This window comes from Talpa occidentalis, unplaced genomic scaffold, assembly GCF_014898055.3.
Source record: "Talpa occidentalis isolate TD23 unplaced genomic scaffold, MPIMG_talOcc4v2.1, whole genome shotgun sequence".
In the NCBI taxonomy this organism is placed as follows: Eukaryota; Metazoa; Chordata; class Mammalia; order Eulipotyphla; family Talpidae; genus Talpa; species Talpa occidentalis.
Window position 1 is genome coordinate 99,887,367 of NW_026555331.1, and position 23,135 is coordinate 99,910,501.

A 23,135-nucleotide genomic window follows, 5' to 3' on the forward strand; every position below is an offset into this window, starting at 1 on the left:
CAGATGACACCTACAAAGGGATGACAAAGAAAGAGTTTAACAAAAAGTGTATTTTCATAGTCTGGATAGGGAGATGAAGGAATCAACTAGGGTTGGGGAAGAATAAGCAAGGGAAAGGAATCATTGCTGGAACTACTGAGAAATGAAGTGGGAGGGGATTTGGTAGAGCAACATGGCCACGAGCAGACGCTGTCACAACAGGGAAGTTGCTGAGGCAGAAATGGCCCCGCCTTTCCCTGTCTCCTGCAGCTCTCCAGTCTCTTGCAGTTCCTCCTACTGACCAGACCCAACCCGGCTACAGAACAGGGATCTTAGTTCATGTAATCCTTAGAGAGTCCCTTCTTAGCAGGGCAGAAAAGAATGTAGAGTGAATCTGGAGAGGAAATGAAGCCTATTTAGCACTTATTTACATAGGTTTCAATGCATTCACGAGTCCTTATGTGAAAATTTAAGCTCTCACACTCACTATTCCCATGTGTTCCCTTATGTATTATAGGCAGTAGCTCTTATGGAAGAATTTCGAGGCATAGACCGAGATGTGGAAGGATCTGCCAAGCAGTGGAGGAAATGGGTAGAATCCGAATGTCCGGAAAAAGAAAAGCTGCCACAAGAATGGAAGAAGAAAAGTTTAATACAGAAGTTAATTATTTTGAGAGCAATGCGCCCTGACAGAATGACATATGCTCTTAGGTGAGGCCATCAGCATTTTCAGAAATTCAGGTTAACCTAGAGGAAACTTAATATTAGGGGTTAGGACCCTGGTGGAGGAGTTTATGGTCTATGTTGATGAGAAGCAACTCTGCTGAAGTGTTGATATTGTAATCACCACTATCGTAAGAATCTGCTGAACATTAAGCAGTGTGCTAGTGTATAGGCCAACGCAGCACATCCTTCCTGAAAAGCTTAATTCTAAAATAGGGAAGACAAACAATCAATAGAAGAATTCTAGGAAGAGAGGTGGGTGTCAGCAGAGCTCAAAGACCAAGAACATGCCTTATATATAGTCAAGTATAATTTCCACCAACTTTATTCATTGGTGGCATTCAGTTCTGAAAATTTTGCAAGTCAAACAAAAATAAATTCCTTTTATGAAGATACCTGGGGTATTATAACTCTACAATATTACTTAAAAGCAGAAACTCCTGCTCTCAGATTCCCAGCATTTGTGTGGGGTTTGTTTTGTTTCTAAATTGAAGCTACCGGAGGGCAAGGGTGGGAGGTAAGAAGCAAAGGGCGGAGGTTACCCGATGACTGTGGTGGAGGATTATGGGTGAGTATGGGAATATACACCTGAAAAGGTGGGAATCCCTGAATCATACACAGTGTTGTTAACCAATGTTACTGCATAAAAAAAATAGTATACAATTAAAGAAAATGCCATCTTAGAATTTTGGATATATAAAATTTTATATTTAAAAATAATCTTCAAAAACATAAATCACTTGACTGTAAAAATAAAATGTAGTCTTCATATTTTAAATTTCAAGCCTTGCTATTTTGAATATTTAGTAATGATGGCTTATGACTTTCTTACTACATAATGTAACATTTGCCGCACTAAACAAAACTGCCAAGAAATATTTATCTAGAGTCTCCACTGATTTTCATGTGTGACTTTCTACCAATTCTTGTCATTTGTATTTTTCCCATTTATATTTTTAAATATAAATGTTGACTCTAATGTTTTACACTTTTGTATCCTACTTTTTTCAGCGAGCTTAATTATGTAATCAGTTTTTCTCTTTCTTAGTCTTTACCATTCCAAATCCTGGTTATACAATATCCCAATAATGTGATATCTCATAAAAATAAAAGCAGAATCTCCCGTCCGTATTTCGGTCCAAATGTTCTTTTTCATTGCCCTTTTTGGCTTCTAAATGGTGCTATGCTACTTAATTCACTCAAGCTGCATTCTAATTTGAATTCACCAACCAAAGCGTTCCAACTTCCTTCCCTACCTTGCTCCTTTTTCTTCAGTCTTATTCACATGCCTCAGGTTTTTCCCTTCGCTTTGTCTCCTTCAGCCAATTTTCTCTTTGCAGAAGCCTCTGCCGAATCCTACTTTACAAGTTAATTCTGCTTAGTAGTACTTACTTTCTGCTAAGTCTGATGCTGCTGGAAAATAATCCGTGCTTAATTGAGCTTCCCTGTGTTAGAAACACCCCAAAAAGCTTTTGTATATTCATGAGAAGCTCAGCAGGCTGGAAAATTGCACTGTGGCAAATCTAATGAACTGTTAATAAGTAATGGGGGGGGGGTCTGGCAGGGGATTTGGGGGATACAAAGCCATATGCAGGCAGCTGGTGGTACTCAGAGGGGGGTCTCAGTAGCCCCCCAAAATGGAATGTTCTGATTTTCAGAGCTTCTAAAGCAGAGATGGATTTCACTGATACAAGTGCACAAATTGTGTTGGCTTCATATTGTCATTCTAGCAGAACATCCCATGTAATGAACATGGTTTGCTTCCTTCCTTCCTTTGCCTACAGTTTAAGCTGATCCAAGTGGTGATACTTTTCAAGGTCAAGAACACTGATCATGTTTTGTTTTGTTTGTTTTTTTGCATTGTCCTTTTTTATAGGAATTTTGTGGAGGAAAAACTGGGTACAAAGTATGTGGAGAGAAGCAGATTGGATTTAGTTAAAGCATTTGAAGAAAGCAGTCCAGCCACCCCAGTATTCTTCATCCTATCCCCTGGGGTAGATGCCCTTAAGGATTTGGAGATTCTTGGTGAGTGGCAGGAGGCTTGCCGGCTGCTCTCCCTCCCTCCCTCTCACCTGTACCCACTTGACCTTCCTCTTGAGTTCACAGTTATCTTTGTTGTTTGTTTAATCTGTTGGAAGGTGAGTGTATGGGGAATGTAAGGCTAATAACACTCTAGTCTGAAGAAATGATCAAAGGGAACATTCCTCTGGTTGGCATAATGTAAGTTTCTTTTGTTCTGTTTTCTACCTTTTGACTACATGAGGGCCAGAGGGCAATTTTCTCCACGCTCATGTAATCTTGTGCCCCCTGTGACTAAATAATGGTCATTAGAGCAAGTCTATTCGATTGTGCAAGGCACTGTCGCTTTGTGCTTTGGATTACCGTTCCCCAGGGCCTGCCCTGAGAATACCAGGTTAATAGAGCCATGGCCTGACTGTGCTTGATTCAAGCGCGGCCTCACAAGGTGAGAGACTCGTGCATTTACCCAATGAGCCGATCCAGTCAGAAAATGATGTGATATCTACCACATGTTGCTCCTTTTTATGAGGGAAATGCTTTACTACTCCTGCAAGAGTTTATAAAGCTCAATAACAATGCTTCCCATCTATCAAAATGTCAAAAGCTTCATTACCATAAAACCAGAGGAACTGATTTCCAGAAGCTTTGCTAATGCTTGCTAATGCTTGGTGAGAGCTCATAATAATGCTTATTGAAAAGCAGAGGTTTAGTTTGGATTCTTCATGAAAATGACCTAGAAGGTGGCAGCAGTGACCACAGATGGACATTGGGCCACAGAGTTCCACATTCATGTCACCTCTCCCTGATTAACTTTTCCTCTCACTGTGTTGTGTCCTCCCACAGGCCAGAGACTTGGGTTCACAATTGACTCAGGGAAATTCCACAATGTGTCTCTGGGACAAGGTCAGGAGTTGGTGGCAGAAATGGCACTGGAGAAAGCTTCCAAAGGAGGACACTGGGTCATACTCCAGGTGGGTATCGTGTTTTCCTGGGAAACACTGGGATGCACACAGAGTTCTGTCTTTGACTGTGCAGAGCTGCCCAGCCCCTGGGGACTTGAGCGTTTCACACAACACATGGCGGATGGCGGAATCCAGGGGTTCTCTCAGCACCCTCAAAGGTGATATGGGGATTTGCTAGCCATGGTGCTTTAAAATTTAAAATATTAGAGGGCGTTACATTGTTCTTCTGACTTAGAGCTATCTGGAACAATCCGTCAGTGGTTTGTATAGGTTGCCAGTGCTATGGTCACGGTGTCTCTCATGCGCATGTGGCTTTGCAGTTGACAGAGTGTTTGATACATTTGATCTTGTTATGGAGCAGCCTCGATATAAAACGGGTTGCCTGGCTGTGGGTCCTCACCCTCGCGCTTAAAAGGGACTTATTAATACTCCACTACAGGCACACACAAAAGGTTAATAAAAGATTTATTTACAAGGGAAAGGGAAATGAGGAAATGTACAACTCAGGGAGAAAATAGGGAAATAAAGTCTTTAATGCGTCCTACCCGATCTGCTGACCTGGAAACCCAATGGCACTCTGAGAGCTGGCCGAGCTGCGAGCTGGGGAAAGCCAAAAAGGGAACCCCCCAAAGCCCACATATCTGGTTTTATACAAAACCTGGCTGCTTAACCCCACCCTCAGGTTCCAGCCACCTTCCCTTTGGTGGTGATGGGATTTGTCTTTCCCAATGTCTTGATGGCTTTAGTCTGGAGTGGGGGTGGAGTCCAGAAAGCCTGTATGGAATTAGCTTCAGGACATCCTTTTCCCCCTAACAATTTCATACAACTCTGACCCCAATGTAACATCCCCTTTGTAAGTTAAGAAGAGTAGATAACTCCTCTGTCCTTTCTAGGCTAGCATTTTATTGTTCTATGATTCTAAATCTAGAATCTTCCAGGTACCACCCTTGGTGAGGTTTTCTAGCAGGAATTCAAATACCATGGAGCCCAGCCCAGACCGGGGGGGGGGGATCTTAAATCCCATGGGGGGATTTAAGATTTAATAAAAAGCAAACAAAAAATAAGAATGGTTGCTGTCAACATTTTCCAGTTTGTGAAGACTTTGCCACGATTATCTGAGGTGCGATTCTAAACTGCATTGGTGGAACAAATACAAAATGATGTCCTTTTCCCAAATCAAAGGAAAAATCAAGATTATAGAACCTTGCCTTCTTGGCCTGCCCCTGTAGCTCCTCCTATAGACTGTCCATGCCACCATCTAGGCAAAGCCATGTCCTGATGGCTTATTCTCTGCCCAAGTGACCCCAACTTATCCCACTGCCAGTGTGCAGCAGAGATGGCATCACTGGAGCCTGATTCCACCCAGGGCACTTGGTGAGTCACATCTGGCTTAGCCACAGCTGGGGGTCTTGATACTGGCAGGGAGTGCAGTGAACAGCAGCAGGAAAGGACTCTACAGAAGCTTCCTAGCCCCAACCCACGCTGTCCTTACTCCTTTGACAGCAAGGCCTTGCTGTCTCAACAGGTCTGAAAATGGCCATGTGATTCATAGCACAGTCATCTCAGAGGTTGTCATCCACATGCAGACTCTACTAGTCATTCACCCCGTGTGCTGGCTCTAATGACAACACAGCTGCAAGGATGGGGATGACCACCCCTACTCTAAGAATGAGGAAAATGAGCCTCAGATGAGTCTGAGCCGTGCAAGGTTCTTGAGGGGGAGTGGGATAGTCACTGAGCCAGTACTTGAATCTAGATCTGTTTGTTACAAGCAGAGTCCCTTCTGCTAGCCAGTGTCACCGCCCTCATGTGAAGACAGGCCACGGACCTCCCTGGGGGTCCTCCGTATCCAGGGTTGATACATTTTGCATTTCTGATTAAAATATAATTGGAGTCACCAAGAAGCAGCCCAGCGTCCAAGCAGAACATAGCCCTTTGGGAGAGTTATACTTACTGTTTGGATGAAGTCTTCCTCGGTAACTTGGATGGTGCTTCCACTTCTCAGGCTCACAGTCAGATAGGGAAGAGTGGAGGGTAGGATTTTTTCAGAGAGTGATGTGGCTCAGACAGTTTGGCATAAGATCTTCCCACAAGAGGAAGAATTCGTTGAGTTCTCATGTGTCTAGTGGGTCAGACTGGTGAGAACTGTAGGAGGGGCGTGGTCATCCACAAGAGAACATAGTATTCAAAGTAAAACATTTCTTGTGTTTTTCTATCCATGTTGAGCTACCAGTTGCCCTCCAAAAATGCGCACAAGTTTTAACTTAAAGTCTTAAGGTGCCTCAGTCAAGGATCTGCTTTTGGATTATCTGGTCTAGAATCCTGGATCTGGTGTGTAACTTTCTCTCCACTCCTCACCCCCTGCCCCCACATGGAATGATTGGAGAGGAGAGACTCTCCCAAACTGTTCAAGTTTCTGGAGGTTTCTAGTATCCCTTTGGTCAACACATAAAACAGAAGCAGGACTTTGAACAAGGAGATGATCAGTATAATTGGAACTTGTTTCATAGTTTGTAACTTACATTAAATTATATTACCACAGGCACATATACCTCCACATGTCAGTAAGTTCTTAACCAAACCCTACAGTGGTCAGTTATTATGATCAGATAGATACAACCCTCTGTGTATAGTTAGCTAGCATTTTACTAACCCCCACATTCCAGAGAAATCTATTACAAAGGTAACAGGCTAGCAGCTATCTTGATCTCAAATGCACACTAGATGATTTATGAATTAGCATAATGAGCTTTAAAAATTACATTTTGTGGACAAAATGCATGGTTTTCAAATAGATGTATCAGCTAAAGTGCTGCACAGGCATTGCTGCGCTTAGGCAAAGGGGTACAAGAATCTAGTCCCCAAGTCAGTGTGTCGAGAGTGGTTCCCAGGGTGGATTCTAAAGCCGGCCTGTGTCCAGCAGCGATGCACGGGAGGATTTTCTCTCCTCTGCAAATACAGCCACATTCTGAGGTATTGGGAGTCAGGACTTCAACGTATGAATTTGGTAGGCAGGGACACAGTTCAGCCCTTGACATCTACCCATGTTCAATATTTGCCAAAGAGAAAAAAAATCACTAATTGGGATATGCTTTTTTAAAATAGAACTATTTCAGGAAACAATAGCCACATTGCTACTCCTGTTCACCTTCATTCTCTGTATTTTTGTTGCTCTTGTACTCTGAAATGTTTGTTGTTGTTGGAAATGATCACATATCTCTAAGGGTGATACTTCAATTCATTATATTAAGAATTTCTTCAAAGCGAAGGAGTCTGTGAAGCATGGCATTTACTAGCCTGCCCAATACCAGCTGCCAAGCTTACCCTGTTGGTGTTTGGCATTAGAGGAGCAAGTGTGTGAAGCAGAAAACTGAAGAGCCATCAGTGATGAGGGTGGCATTTGTTTCATGATAGGGTTTAAGAAAATTATAGGGGTATGCACAGCATCTTAACAAAGAGTGATTGCTTTCTTTTTCAGCCGGACTTTCCTCTTTCATATCCTTTTGAGTCCATATAGCAATGAGTAGAAGTTTGACTAGAGGAGACTTAAGTCAAACAGGAACATGGTTGATGGATCACGCACCTCTCTGACCTTTAGTTTTTGTACTTGATAAGTCTCGGTAATTGAATCTGAACTGACACAAAGAAAAGTATCCAGTACCTCCATCTCAGAAGTGATTGATGGGTGCTGAAGTAGGGATAAGTGTGTGGGAAGAGATTTTGGTTTACAAAGACAGCTTGTGATGGTTTGGAGCACTTCAGCGGTTTGCTCTTTAAGTCTGTTTTGGTTTGTTTATTTTTTTTTCCAATAGTAAAGGAAAATTTTAATCGTGGTTCTGAGTTTTCAACCCTTTTTATATATAGGAAAATACATTTCTATAATTTAATAGAATTAAGTTTCATAGAATTTTAAATCATACTGTCTTTCAGAATGTCCATTTGGTAGCCAAGTGGCTAGGAACATTGGAGAAGCTCCTTGAAAGATTCAGTCAAGTCGGCCACAGAGATTATAGGGTTTTCATGAGTGCTGAGTCTGCACCTACACCGAATGAACATATCATCCCTCAAGGACTCCTAGAAAATTCCATTAAAATCACTAATGAGCCCCCTACAGGGATGCTGGCCAATTTGCATGCGGCCCTCTACAACTTTGACCAGGTAAGAAAGCAGAAGAAACCTGCTTGGAGAGTAGGTCAGGGCCTTCTCACAAGACATTGGGCCCATCATCTACTCATACATCTCATGCAGGGGAATGAGGTGACATCTCAGGGCGGGGGTGGTCACACTAATCTCCTCAAAGACTTGCTTTTGTCATCCCCTATTCCTACTGCTAGAAAATATATTTAAGTTTCACCCTAAACTAAGAAACTACAATCACATATTTAAGAAGAATAAACTGTGTTCCTCTTTAAGGAACTTGCTTGTTGAAGATAAATGTGTCACACTAGCGTCTCTTACCACAGAAAGAAAGAGGAAAAGCTATTGCTATTCTTGTTGATGTTGAGAATGATAACAATAATAACTTGGAAGAGTTTTAGTATAATACTTAGTATTTTAGATCTAGTTTTAATATTAGTAAATTTAAAGTCCTTCCTTTCAGATTATATCCATACTGCGCTATTGTTTTTATTTTCATTTCCTACCAAAATAACAAATAAGTTATTGCATAGGTAAATTAGTGATACCTGCATTATTGTCATTCTCCTTCAAATGGTCATCTCTCTCTATAAATAATCAGGTTTTTCAGTTTTCTTTGTTGCTATTTCTCAGAATTCCTATTCCTGTCTCTAATTCTGAGAAATCCTTAGTAAATAATATTTTTCTTGGAAGCAGAATAAGCCTTAAAAGGAAATACAGGGCCTCCCCTGGTGGCACAGCGGTTGAGCGCTGGGCTGCGAAGCTGCCCGCAGCCTCTGCAGCACTGGTCCGATCCCCAGCTGCTCCCCGGCCACCGGAGGAGGGTCCCACATGGCGCGCAGACCTCTCCTGCCGCCCGCTGCTCCCCTCAGCAGTGTACTTCGGTCCTTCTGCCTGTTCTGCTCCCCGCTCTGGCTCTGGTGGATTCTCTCACCGTCCCGTGCTTCTGACTGTGCCCAGTGCTTGTGTAAATAAATAAATAAATAAATAAATAAATTTTTTTTAAAAAAAAAGGAAATACATATTATTTGGTGATAAATATCTAGCCCCCTCTGAGAAGTGTACTATGAAGGATACCAAACAGCTTAGCTTTTTCTATCGTACCTTCTATACCAATACCCAAACCAACAGTAAGTATAATAAGTTGGCCAAATAAGAATATTGTACTGAAGGATGCAGTTAATTGCTTAATGAAATAACAGTGATTTTTAGCTGTAAGTAGACTGTTTTTAAAAAAAGCACTCAAAACCTATTGAATCTGTTGCACATTTGCCATATGCTTTTTTATGAATGATGGCGCGCATGTTTGTTTTTAATCATCCCTTAATTTATAAAACTAAAATTTTTACTTTAAAATATTTTAAACTCTTCCCCAAATTAAGTACAGAAAAGGAGTTTTTGGGGCCTCCCAGGTGGCGCAAGGGGTTAAGCACCGCACTATGAAGCAATCCGCAGCCTCTGCAGCACGTTCAATCCCCGGCTGGCCAGGGAGAAACCCACATGGCGCAGCAGACCTCTCCTGTCTCGCCCGCTGCTCCCCTCAGCAGTGTACTTCAGTCAGTCTGCCTGTTCTGTTCCCCACTCTGTCTCTGGTGAATCCTCTCACCCCCACCCCCTGCCCCCCGCATCTCTGGCCTGCACCCCAGCTCTTGTTTGCATAAATAAATCTTGAAAAAAAAAAAACAAGAGGAGTTTCCCATATTTAATGAGATTAACTCAATCCCCTAAATCAATTGTATATGTTCATGAAAAACGAGCATTTCATGATCAAATATGCTTCAACCCAGTTGTCCTTCAGCTTTTTTTGGTAAGCCCTTTGATAATCTGGCAACACGGTGAACACTCTCCTGAGAGTGTTTCATCCCTGGCATTGTCTTGTTGGAGCCTGTAACGTGAGCAGAGAGGGCGCTGCATGTCATCCCCCTTAGTACCCATTTGGGTCAGGAAAGTGAATCCAGCTGCTCTGTTTCTCTGGTGCCCTCCTTGGGTGAAAAGAACACCCAAGGAATATAGACAAGTAAAATGTTGTATTTCAGAATTTCGCTTTTTGAAACAAATTTTTTTTTGTTAATTTACCATTGGTTGGTAGTACTCCACAAATGTCAGGAGTACAGCTTTACAGTAAGTGTGTTAGCCTTGACTTACCTAGTGCCTGTGATTTCCCTCCCTCCCTCTTCATCAACTCCTTTGGTAACTCAACATTTTCCACAAGGGTCTTAGAGTTATTTTTGTTGTGATTTGTTAATTCATTTGCTTTGGTTATTTGCATGTCACATTTGTGGGAAACTGTCTACTTTCACTTTTTGACTTAGTTTGCTTAGCATGCTTTAATTTTTAAGTCAAATTAATCTGTATTTTGAATCAGCATTTACCTCCAAACTTATGTTTATTCTTAACAAAGTTTATGTAATATTAATCCCATTATTACTCTACCCATTAGGGGATATTTATGTAAATATGATCATAAGTTATCCAGGACATAAAGAACAACTTCTTGTTGGTTGTGGCTTAATCTATGCCTCTTTCAACTCAGTAGTGTCTGCCTCCTGAAGAAGATTCATCAACAGTGCTATTTTGACTCCTCTGGTTTAAAAAAAAAATCCAGATTTTTAAAAGTCAGACTCTAGATTCATTCTATAAGATTCTATAAGATTCAATTCTATAAGATTCACAGGAAGAAACAGGTATATGTGTGTAGGTGCCTATTCTCTGTTCACAAATATACAGAACAATTGATATATTTTTTTCTGACCTTAATTTGCTTATCACTTGGTTTATGAAACTATAGTTGTCCTGAAATGTGGAATGGCATGTACATACATACTTATTCTCAAGAAAGCCTGATTTTCTTCCTATAGTGATTATGTTATTAGAGACTAATAAATGGACATTCACCTATCACTTTTTTTTACTGAGGATAAAACTAACCCAAGTAACTAGCTAAATACCCAGCCAAAATGGGCACCAAGATAGATTACTTTAATCAACATCTCTGTCCCTGTGTCATAGGCGCCAACAAAATAGGATGCCCAGGATATACATTATATGCAATACAGAGTATAGTAATATATTTATTTTAGTATCTTGGGCTTCCTGTAGACTACCTGTAATTCAGGGATGTGTTAAGTGCCTCATTAGATCATAATTCCTAAGTAAAAGTTTGATACATCTGTTTGCTTTCCTAGAAATACAGTTGAAAGTGATACATATGTTTCTATCCTTCTGGATTAATTCTGCTTACATGCTTTCTCTCTTCTTCCTTCAAAAGCTTGCCTTTAAAAATAAAAACATGCCTTTTATTTAATGTTAAATTGTGGAAAGTTATTTTTAATGACTGTTTATTTCCCCATTCCATAAATCTGGTCTAGTGGCTTGGAATGACCTGGTGATTTAGTTGGTTCTGTTTATTACATGACTTAGCTTATTCTAGAGCTATAGTTGGTGGTAACCCTGGATTCTGCTGAAACTAAAAAGTTATTCTGGTCCTAGAACAAGGGAACAATCTAGTCTGAGTTTAGTACCAGACATGCCTTGGAAGACCAGACCTGAGCAACCTCCCCAAAGGTCCTAAATATATATTTTTGGTGGCTCAAGTTATCCGCTTTGAAGGTAGACTGGCTGTAGTCTGACCATAAGGACAAGAAAGGAAGGTGCATAGTTTGGCCTCATCTTCTGCTCCCCAACAACAGCAGAAGAAATCCTTGACTTTTTTTTTTTATTGGTCTCACAGAACTGCCAAAGTGAAGGATGGGCAGATCACTAGCTCTAGGCCATAGATTGGACGGCTGTTTCTTGCCTTTGATTTTTATGGCTGCTGGGGCCATGACAGTGTCAGGGCAGCATGCCAGGATTCCAGTTTCCTTCTCCATTTTCAAAAATGTTCACAGATCTAGTATACAGGGCATATGTTTTCCAGTCTTCCATATGCCTTTCTCTCACTCCTTCATTGGAAGGAAATTATTTGTCACGGTGATTGTGTTAAAATACAGTACAAAATTATAGAGGTTGAAACAAGATGGAAGTTTGATTCTTTCGCACATCATTGGCAGCTCTGTTGCATGAGATCAACCACACTCCCAAGTTGATGGGGGCCTCTGCCACATCTGAGATTTCCAGAGATGTCCAGTTATCATTTGTAGACCACGGGAGAAGAAATAGAATGACAACTGTGGCAAATAATTTCCTTCTAAACAAATGACACTTTGCATACTTCACTTCTGGTCAAGTTTTGCTGGCAAAAAATGTGGTCATCTGGTACATCTGGTTTCAAGCAAGACTGGGAGGTAGTTTTTTCTGATGGGTGGCCATGTGCCCAGATAATCTGTATTACTGTGGAACCTGGGGGAATAGAGAACTGGGGTTAGTTATCTCATGTTCTCCTACAGTGAAGATATTAAGATGATGTACTTTTTGTCATTTGGATTTTCCCAGGAATTTTTTTCAGGGTAAAATGATGTCAAACTCTTGGTCACAATGACTTGTCTCATTCTCTAATGAACTTAGAAACATTTGGAAGAATAACTGAAGCCTGATTAGCTTTCCTCATAAATCAACAGGCTGGTAAAGGCCAAGTAGTCTCCTATTGTGCTCTCATGAGTAGGTAGCTTGCTTAAAACTGAATGTTAAATGTGTCTCACATCTGTCTCAAAATCCTTTACAAGACTATTGAAAACTCAGACCCTTGCCCATAGAAACCATACAGGTGGATAACCAGACATTTTTCTTTTTTCCCAGGATACACTGGAAGCATGCTCTAAGGAGCAGGAGTTTAAAAGCATCCTCTTTTCTCTTTGCTACTTCCATGCCTGTGTTGCTGGGAGATTGAGGTTTGGCCCACAGGGCTGGAGCCGAAGCTACCCCTTCAATCCTGGAGACCTCACCATTTGTGCCAATGTCCTCTACAACTACTTAGAGGCAAATCCTAATGTAAGTGCCAGTGGTCAGACAACCTTCTGCAGAATGTACTGAATCTGTCAGCCTTTGGGTACTGTCAAAATGGACCATAATTTCTCTTTTGAAGCTATTACTGAAATAGCTGACACTATATATGCATCTTCTGCCAAGTGTGAAAAGAAACCAGATCAAAGGTTTTTCCAGCAGCAGAAGCTTGAACTTCGTAAGATAGGTCAAACCAGTTCTACATCAACAGCTTAGTGCAAATAAAAAAAAAATGTCCTTCATTATGTTAACAAAAACAGTGGTTTACATGTGCATATATGCCAGATTCATTAGGCAGGTAATGAAGCATTTGCACAAATGTAATTACATACAGCAATTCTGACAGTTCATAACACTGCATTAATAATCACTACAATTAGTTCTGATGATGGAAGCAATTTACAGCGCGTCACATGTATAAATAATGGTGCATTTCCTGCATATGTCATTATTATGTATTAAGGATGCCACCTTGTTGTGACTTTCTCAGTAACGTTCCCCTTGGTTTGAAGTTAAAGGTAGATGAATGATTTTATTTCATAGCTAAAATGTATTTTACAGATGGGAATGCTTCATCAAGAACATTTGTGTAAACTCCTATAAACCTGATGATTGAACTTCAAAAAGGATGAGCCATTCCTAAGGATTTTCTAACTTACTCCTCACATGAGGAACTTTTCACATTAAGTTAAATCTGTTAAAACTGAGGTATATTTGTCAAAACCCTACGAGGTGCCAGGCTGTCGGGCACACTTTCTATAAAGTGCCTTTAAAACAACATATTCTTGTTTCTACATAAAAAATAGACACTTATGTTTTTTGCTGACCATTATTAGAATTTTTGTTATCAGTTTTCTCAAGCTTCAAAGGTGATTTGACTGCTACCAGAATATATTCACTATGTACCTAAGATAGGTATGTTCTCTCAAAGCACACATTTTGAATAAGCTGTATCCAAAATACATGGTTTAATCTGCTATGTGATGATCAATATTCCATAGATAGAATTTTTAATATATGAAATTACAAGGCAAGTCTATATGCTTTGAGTATATTTTGACCATTCTGATAAATATTTGTGTTGCTCTTAACATGTTTGTTGAAAATGTTGCATGTGAAAATGATTATTGTAATAGCTTTGGGTAGAAAAAGACATTGAAATTTAATACTTTTTTCCAAATTGTCCATAACTGGTACAGGAGGCTGAGACCAGGAAAACTGGCCTATTTGAATGAAGTCCTGACACAATTGAGGTAAAATGAAAGGGAGGGAGAGAGAAGTTGATACATTTTCCTCCAACTCTCACATCCCAGGTTTGACACCACCAATTGGCCAGTTGATTTGTGCTGTGTCCTGCCACTTCTGTTGGTGTTCTAGGATCCACGCAACCTTAGGTTTTTAACACACTCCCTTGTCTTTCTGATATCTTGACCCAACACTAGCCGCCTATCATAGAGCAAATTACCAGGACTTGGGGATTAAGTTAGTATGTGCACATAGTTTAGTTCTACAAAATGGTCTTTCCAAACATTCTTTAAAATGTACAAAATAAAGATTAGGGCTTGGGAAAAGAGAATTAATTATTGAAAAGAACAAATCCCTAACTGATTAAAATCTTGAGGGAGATACGTATTAGATGCTAAAATGTATAGCAGGCATTAATTAAATGTAATCAGGAAGGGGAATAAAATTAGGAAATCTTTGTTTCCCATCCATTTCCGCTAGATGGAAGGTAGGCCATGGGGTGGTTGAAAGAGCACGTTGCCCTCTCGTCAGTTCTCTCTTATTTTGCACTCGCATTAAGCTGGCTTAAAAGAAAGACATATTGGAGGTTCATTTATTCAAATTCAAATAAACTTGTAGCAAGTACATTGGAATAGTTGAAGCAATTTTACTTGTTCTGTCACATCATGCAACAAATGAAGGCTATAATTAAGTTTTTACTTGAACGGTTGGGAGGTAATATACTGCCCCCGAGGGTATAAAGGTTCCTGTCTAGAAAGGCTTCATCATAAACTGGCATGTTTTGCAAACCCAGAGGAAGCTAAAGGGTAGCAAAGAGAGACTTCAAACTCTGCTCAGTCAAATAAAGAGGAGATACAGTGATTTCTTGACTAAGCCATGGCACTGTCATTAGTTATAACCCTCAGAACAATCACGCAGGCCAGTCATAAACCAAGCCCTGAAATCAATCTGTGGCAAAGGGATTGGCTTGCCTGGACTTTTGGAAGGTGATAGAATTCGAAATACACCTCCAATTCAAATTATATGGGGTTTTCTTTCTCTTCTAAACCAGATCATAAAACCATGTTGTATGTTAAAGGCCCTGTGAAACAACATCCCTTCATGGTTTTTGCATGAGATCTTGAATATGTCAACTTTCCCTACATAATAACATGTTCTAGGAATTCAGTTTGCTTTAAAATCCGCATTAAAAGCTCAGTGTTACATGAATTTTCACTGAACATACTAAGCACAAGGAAAATAATTCTCCCAAGAAACTCTTTGCCAAAGCTTTGACAATTTCTGAATCTCTCGTAAATGTTCCCGTTGAGGGGGCCTGGGAAGCTGGGCCTTGTGTTCAAGAGACCTCAGTGAGGTCTGGGCCACTGGCTGACTGCTCCCACACAGATGCCCTGCATCTAGCAGTGAACATTTGCGTGATTTTCCCCCAGGTCCCATGGGAAGACCTCCGGTACCTCTTTGGTGAGATCATGTATGGGGGCCACATCACAGATGACTGGGATCGCAAGCTGTGTCGCGTGTATTTAGAAGAACTTATGAATCCCTCGCTGGTAAGACTTTTTAATTCATTTCACTGAGGAAAAAAGTCTGGAAAGAATTTTTAAAACTAATTTCACTCTATAGAAAACTCTTGAATGTTATTGAGGATTCTTGGCCTTTTGTGAGTAGATTCTGGCCCACATTCAAGAGAGTTTGGAAATTTGTTAGAAATGTAGGATCTTTTTTAAAAAATGTTTTAATTAACATAACATTGCAGGATAACATTATGTGAGTTCCAGGTGTGATCTTTAAAAACTGAGGCGTATATATTCAATGCTACATTAAGTACTCTCTAAAATGCAGAATCTGGCCATATGCCAAACGTAAATACTCAGAATCAAGATGATTTCTGTAAGAGTTAGAATGTGCCAAGGTGAGCCTTCTCACCACATTGACCACTGGGTTTCCAGCCCTATGAAGTAGGCAGAACTGGTACTGTTACCCCATTTGCTAGACAAAAACACTGAGGAATGGTGATTTGCCCCAGGGCACTCAGTGATTATGGGCAGAGCTCTAACCAAAACGTAGGTCTTTGAATTTGGAGGCTCCTAAATAAGTGAAATTTATAGTTATTTCCATGTCAAGGAAGCAATGGAATGTTCTCTATTGATCTCTAACATGTGGTCAACGATTATGTGGTGGACTGAAAGCCCACTTCTCCTGGGAGGGAGGGGTAGAAGACCCTTGTACTGGAATTTAAAAAGTCCAGGCACCCCTTTTCCGTTTCCCTTCTCATCAACCCTATGTCTGTGTAGGCCAGACTCCCACATGGCTGTGACCAGGGCTCTGTCTTCTGGCAGAAGGACTCTGTCGTTATCTTCCATATTGAAATTGCTGAAGGTGGAAGCTGCCACTCTCCTCAGCAGCGCACTCGCGCTCTAAATGTTTCTGCCTTCATGGCCATTACCTGCTTCTTTCTTGGAAACTAAGACATCCTACCCCATTCTTGGGCGAGACACCTAAACTCCCTGTTGGGTGAGACACCAAACATGTTTAGAGCGTTGGCATATATTTTTTTAAATAGTTTGAGCAACATCTCGCTTATAATTTCTCTGAGTTCATTTCATAAAAGCAAGGCATAGTTTTGATCACCTTCCTCAAGTCCATTTTTCAGTATGTCCACTTATTTATATGAATATGAACATGTATTATAAGACATAATGGATTATACTTTAAATGTACGAAATTAGGGGCAAGTTTTTATTATTAATGTTAAACTATGTGGGGACAATGCAGAAAAAATATTTTCCTTCCTTGCGAACGCCGTGTTTCTTGGATTGCGAGTTTCTTGGTGTTTCCTTAGTTCTAACGAGTAGGATTTCACAGGTCAGAATGACAATTTCACTTTAACACAATTGGTAGTCACTCCTCAGAACAGGTCTGGGAGCAGGTTACCATGGAGATGGGAAAGATAAACAGTGTTGGCGCAAGACCTTTCTAGAGGTTGATTTCTCCGAACGATGGTGGAGGTCAAGGGGCAGAGCGAGAAGCTCAGGCTGATGTTCCCTCTCTGGCTGCGGCCTGAGGGAGAGGGAATTACTGTTGCCAAATGAGACAGTCCATTAACCTTCACAAGTCTGAACTCCCATTCAAATAATTGTAAAATAAACACAGATGATGTAACTTGAGGGCCATCGCTGGTGTGTCTTTTAGCCCTTTAGAAATTTAGGTACCCGCCCTTCCATGCGGACCTGGTGAGATTTTTCAGGATGAAAATGCTTCATTTACAGTCTTTCATCTTCATTGGCCGGCGCTACCTTTCCCGCTCACTAAAGCAAAAATGAAAGCACTTGCTGACTTGGTGTCAGATGTTTCAAAATCCCAGTTATTTTGTTCTCGTGCAAATTTGTCCTGCTCAGGCGTGGGCAATGTGTATGTCCTTAGGAAACTGATCCAATGCTTCAGCATCTGCAGGATTTCTTTTGCCGCTTCTCCCATAGGGTTAACTTATTTGGAAATTAGTATCTTTGGTTGCATTGGAAGGTGACCAAAAAGGCAACCCACTAATGGTGGGGTTTAAAGCCCTGCTGCTCTTAAGCAAGGAATCAGTACTCTCAGGAACATCATCCTGTTCGGAGGATGGTTGAGTTTTTTGTTAAATGAATGAGGTTGCACTCAAGGTTTCCCGATGTTGATGTAGCTTAGGAGTCTCTGACCAAAGTTAGGGAAGGAAACATTTTCCTGTGTCAGACATGTTCTTGGCAGTGCTAAAGTAGTTGTTCAGCAAATTGCTTTTGGAAAATAAGGTTTCAAGTCACCAGAAAGTCGTCATATATTTAAAAACTAGCTTGGTGACATAGAGTAACAATTCAGAGGCTTTGACCTTTTTTTTAAAAAAAAGGCAAGCTGGGTTCAAATTCCGTTTTGCGTTGGATTTGCTGTGTGATTTTAGGCATCACTGAACGTGAGCCTCAGCTTCATTGACAAATCAAGACTGGCTCAACCTATGGCTTTGCTGTCAGATTTAAACTTTGGTACATTGTTAGAACAAAATGCTTAACAAATGGGAGGTAGTTTTATCATCTTGAAGTATACCTTTTCGTAACATTTAATATTTTACTATGCTTTATTTAATCTGCGATAACACTGGAAACCATTCGTGAAATACCCCTTACGTGTCAAGGCGAGTATGACACAGTTCTGTGTATTATTTCTTCTCTTCACTACAATCCTGCAAAGATGGTAATATCCCATTTAATTTAAAAAAAAAAAAAACCCTGAAGTTCAAAGAGGTCGAATGGCTGGCAAGTAGCAAAACCAGCCTTGGAGCGTCCAACCAGACCCTAGTGTCTGCAGGACACTGCCTGGGTGGAGCTGATCTGAGAGTAGGAATTGGGGCACAGGTCATGCAAACACTGACTGGTGCCTCTGAGAACAACTCCGGACAATCCAGAACAGAGCTCTATCTAGTTCTGGCTGTGCCACTAACTTGCTATCTAGCTTTTCTGCAGGATCTCCCTCAACTTACTCATTTGTAAAATGAAGTATTATCTAGAGATCCCATAATAACGTCCTCCAACCTTGAATCATTTCCGAAAATCCCTGACAGCATTTTGGGGCCAGGCACAGGACCAGAGCAAAGGCAGTTGTTTAGACTTCCAATGAACTGGGAGCTGCTTCTCATACAAAACCAGGACCACTGGGAGAGGCAGTGGAGGAAGTGAGGCTTTTACTCCATACCAGAAAGGAAGTGCTGGGCAGATAGCAGCCCAATGGGGTCAACAGAAAGCCGGACCGCTCACTCTCCCCATTTCTAATAATTGTGCCCGACACTGATTTCTGCAAAGATGACACTGATTTCTGCAAAGATGACTTCAAATCCCTTAGGATTTTTTCATGATGTGGAGCCTCATCCTTCTTAAGCACAATTCCACTGATTTATTTAAAAACAGCCTTATTGAGATATAATTCAAATCTCATAAAATGTACCACTTTAAATTGGATGATCCAGAGGTTTCTGCTGTATTCACAGTAGTACAGCCATCATCCATCATCCCAACCTACTTTAGAACATCTGTATCATCCCCAAAGGAAACCCTGTGCCCATTAGCAGTCACTCACCATTCCTGCCTCCTCAGGATCCATGGCTCAGGTTTTAGTCACAACTTGATTTGTTTGTTCTAGACATTTCATAGAATGGAATCATACATTATGTGGCCTGTTGTGTCTGACATCTTTCACTTAGCCTAATGATTTCAAGTTTCACCCATACTGTACCATGTACAGGTACTTCATTACTTTATATGGCCAAATATTCATTATATGGAGACAATCTGTTTGGCTTATCCGTTCATCCAGGAATGGACATTTGGGTTGTTTACACTTTTTGACTATTGTGAGTTATGCTGCTATGAACATTCATGTACAAGTGTTTCTGTGGATATTTCCATTTCTGTGGACTCATTAAAATTCTGTTTAATGTTTTGAGGAACCATCAAAATGTTTTCCAAAGTGACTGTACCATTTTACATTCCCACCAGCATCATATGAGGGTTCTAGTCACTCCACATCTTGACAGCACTGTTGGTGTCCAGTTTTTCTTTTAACCTTCTTGGTGGAGGTGAAATGGTGAGAAATGTCACATTATGGTTTTGAATTGCATTATCCCAAAGACTCATGATGTCGAGCCGAGCATCCTTATGTGTCTCCTTTCAAGAAACATCGTTTTAGAACTAGTGAGTCCTAGAGACATTACAGTAACCTTTTCAAACAGCACCAGCAAGCAGCAGCTTTCACAGAGCCCTGGGGTGGGAAGGGAGAAGGCCCGGCTTCAGAGTCAGATTCCCGGAGCTCCTTGAGTACGGTGAAATCTTCATAGTTTGCGTAAAGGAGGAGAACACAGCTCTCTCTAAACCAAGCTTTGCTTTTCAGGTTTGCTTGCTTGACAACGTACTCGGGCTTTATAGTAGGACATTTCTCAGGCATTCTTTTTTTCTTCTAAAAAAAAATCTAGATGTACTTAAGCATGCCTTCTCCTAGCACAGTGGCTTTAAAATTTCTTTCATCTAGTAAACACAGGAAGACCAAGCCCTTGTTTATAGGAAATATAGTTTAGTTTGAATGTGTGTAACTCTTGCTTTTATTATTCATATTTTGTGATCCTATTTTTATTCTGGCTAACTTTGCTGTCAGAGGCTAATAATGGTACGTTTCAGTCTCTTCCACAGGTTGGGTTGTGGTTACCCTGAGGTGAAATTTAAATTTGGAAAGTCTTTGTTATGTAAATGAGAAATGACAAATGTTAACAGTTGAATAAAACAAGCCAAGCTAATGGATATTAATAGTGAGATCTTCCCAGTTGATTCTTCTCATATTCATTTTGCCAAGATGTCTGTTCTGGTGCTATGAAAGACTAGATATTCTGACAATCCTCCTGGTACAAAATAGAAATGCTAAAAATAAATAGACATGCTGACTCAACATTTTAAATGCCTTTTGGGATTCACACTCAGCATTGTCTGTGTGGACATGGGCTCTGTAGGCATCTGGATGGCACATTTGAGAGGGAAGGAACACACCACCGTTACAGATGACAAGTAGAAAATCACACTGATTTTGTCCCCATTAGACTGTGAGTTCCTGAAGTAGGTCACATGGCTCTCTTATACTTGCAAGGCTTGTTGGGGACACTAGGTGCTTAGGACAAATTATTGAGTGAATTAGTGAACATTCACTGTCCCCACAGTGTCTTCTGCTAAGCTATAATGCACGTGTATATGGCATAACATACAGGGTTATACAGAGAAAGCTCATTTTCAGAAAATGGAGAAATCTAGACAAACTATATTAGGTAATAGTTTCTTTTTTTAATCCCGCTGTACATTTGAGGACTGGATTTATAGCAAGAGAAACTGGGAAAGTTAAAACAGAGGTATATGGAGGCCCGGGGAACTAAAGAACAATTGGGGGGAGACATCTGAAATTATACTAAACTAGGAAATTGTGTTGGCTGGTCAGACACTTAGGTCTATAGGTTCTTTTGTTACATTTTGAAGAACTACACTGTAGCTGTTAGGTTTGGTATTGCTGCTCATATTACCTTCTTCAAGAACATTCTTCCATATGGAATGTCTAGCTTCTTCATTAACTTTAAAGAAGTGGGCGCTCATGCTAAAGGCTTGTAGACTTCAGCCCTGCATTCATCAGCCTGTGCAGGTAGCATCAGTGTGTGCGGCCCCCAGCCTCGGGGCTGTGTGCGCATCTCAGAATGAGCGACACTGACTCTGCCTGGTGGGAAGGTGGTGCTGCCTTTGACGCGCAGTATCTTCCACCTTGTAAAATGTTACACACATACATGTTTTTCAACATTTGTACATATGTTTATGCAAGTTCTGTGTATTGTATAAAAAATAATTTGAAGCAGTATGTTTTTGAAAAGAACAGTACACTGGGAGAGCTCAGGCTACGCAATCCTATTCGAAGTTGAGAATCAACATTAAAATCCAACATCTGCCCAGGCCAGTTATGCTGGGTCTGTCGTTCTCTGCCAAGTAATAGAGATGTTTGAGAGAACCTGTGACTGGATGCATGTAACCCAGAAGGGGGCTCAGCCCCTGTTCACCCCTGTGTGCATCTATCACATTCCATGTGAGTCGCCAGCTGGGCCTCACGTGTTTTCTGGGAATCCTCCCTAGAGGTCTGCCTGTGTCACACATGGAAGAGGAAGGATTGATTACAAAAGGGTTAGCATGGTGCAGGGCCTTACCAGAATGTTACCAGAATGTTCACAAAGTGGGAGCAATGACCGATGCCCATTTAGATCTGGAATAACCAGCTTTTCCTTTGTGGCTAAAGATTGAAGATGAACTAATGCTGGCGCCTGGGTTTGCAGCCCCACCAAATCTCGATTACCCGGGCTACCACCAGTACATAGAGGAGAGGCTTCCTCCAGAGAGCCCAGCACTGTACGGCCTCCACCCAAACGCGGAACTGGAATTATTGACGGTGATGTCCAACACTCTCTTCAGAACTTTGCTGGAGATGCAGCCCAGAAACGTGCTCAGCAGTGAGGAGCTTGGGCAGTGCACGGAGGACAAGGTAGAGGGTCTGTCTTTTCACTGCGTATAGACAGTGAAGTGCATGAATATTATGTATAGACAGTGAAGTGCATGAATATTAAGTCTATACAACTCTATGGGCTTTTACCTTTGTTACACACCCAAAAAACCACTCAGATTAAAATATGCACAATCCCAGTACTCTGGAAGGATACTCATCCGCTTACCGGGTAACATGTCCATTCCCCTCCAATGGCAGCCACCCCCCCCTTACCTGCCCCCAGAGATTACCTTTGTCTTTTTGGACTTCTGTGCGTGCATCATGCATTCAGTGATGTCTGGCTCTTTTTATGCCACACTTGTGAGATTCATCCCCATTGTTGAATCTTGTTTTATTTAGTATTCTGTCATACCCATACAGTCTATGTGGATGGGTATTTGGGTTTCCAGTTTTCACTTTTGTGAACATTGCAGTCATTTTCTTCTTGTACAGGCTTTGTCAATAGACAAAGATTAACTCCCAAAGTTATTTTCTTATATTATTCACTTCTCTATACCCAGAGGTTGAATCGCTGGATCACAGGGTACAATGCTGAGCTTTGGTTGATACGCCCAAAAGTTTTCCAAAGTGGTTGGCAGTGTGGGAGGGTTTCAGTTGTTTTGTCCTTGTAGTTTTATTAGGGGTAATGGTATTTCACTGTGGCTTTAACTTTGTGTTCCTAAGCTGAGGGATAATGTTGAGCATCTTTCCATTTGCTCATGACTAATTAGATATATGCTTATATGTGTTCTGGTTGCTCACCCAGCTTTAATTGGATTGTCAAGCTTTGCCATGATTTGTAATGTAAGAACTCTTTGTTTTAAATGTATGTTCTTTATTATATACATATATTGCAAATATTTTCAAAATCTGCTTGCCTTTCACTTTCAATGATTTTTGACACATCATTTTATTAGGGTATCTTTTTTACATTTTCTTAGTAGATTGACACTATTCTTTGAAGTTTGGGGTTTTTTTTTTTGCCTTTGAATGATGGCTGTGAGAAACTTTTTTTTACAAAATTAGAATTTTTTATTTACATATCTAGTTTATTTT

At 40.8% G+C, this 23,135-nt stretch overlaps 2 protein-coding genes across 2 annotated transcripts in view; one reads left to right on the plus strand and one right to left on the minus strand.

The window, feature by feature from the left end:
• DNAH11 (dynein axonemal heavy chain 11) overlaps nt 1–23,135 on the plus strand; it is a 304,261-nt gene that overhangs the window by 273,905 nt on the left and 7,221 nt on the right. The window contains 7 exon segments of the mRNA XM_037508957.2: nt 497–690; nt 2,579–2,727; nt 3,565–3,692; nt 7,614–7,841; nt 12,555–12,746; nt 15,434–15,553; nt 21,837–22,079. Coding sequence (XP_037364854.1) covers nt 497–690; nt 2,579–2,727; nt 3,565–3,692; nt 7,614–7,841; nt 12,555–12,746; nt 15,434–15,553; nt 21,837–22,079 — 1,254 coding nt within the window.
• CDCA7L (cell division cycle associated 7 like) overlaps nt 11,053–23,135 on the minus strand; it is a 73,220-nt gene continuing 61,137 nt past the window's right edge. The window contains exon 9 of the mRNA XM_037508935.2: nt 11,053–12,158. Within this exon, the coding sequence (XP_037364832.2) occupies nt 12,068–12,158 (91 nt within the window). The 3' untranslated portion in view covers nt 11,053–12,067. The remainder of the gene's footprint in view (nt 12,159–23,135) is intronic.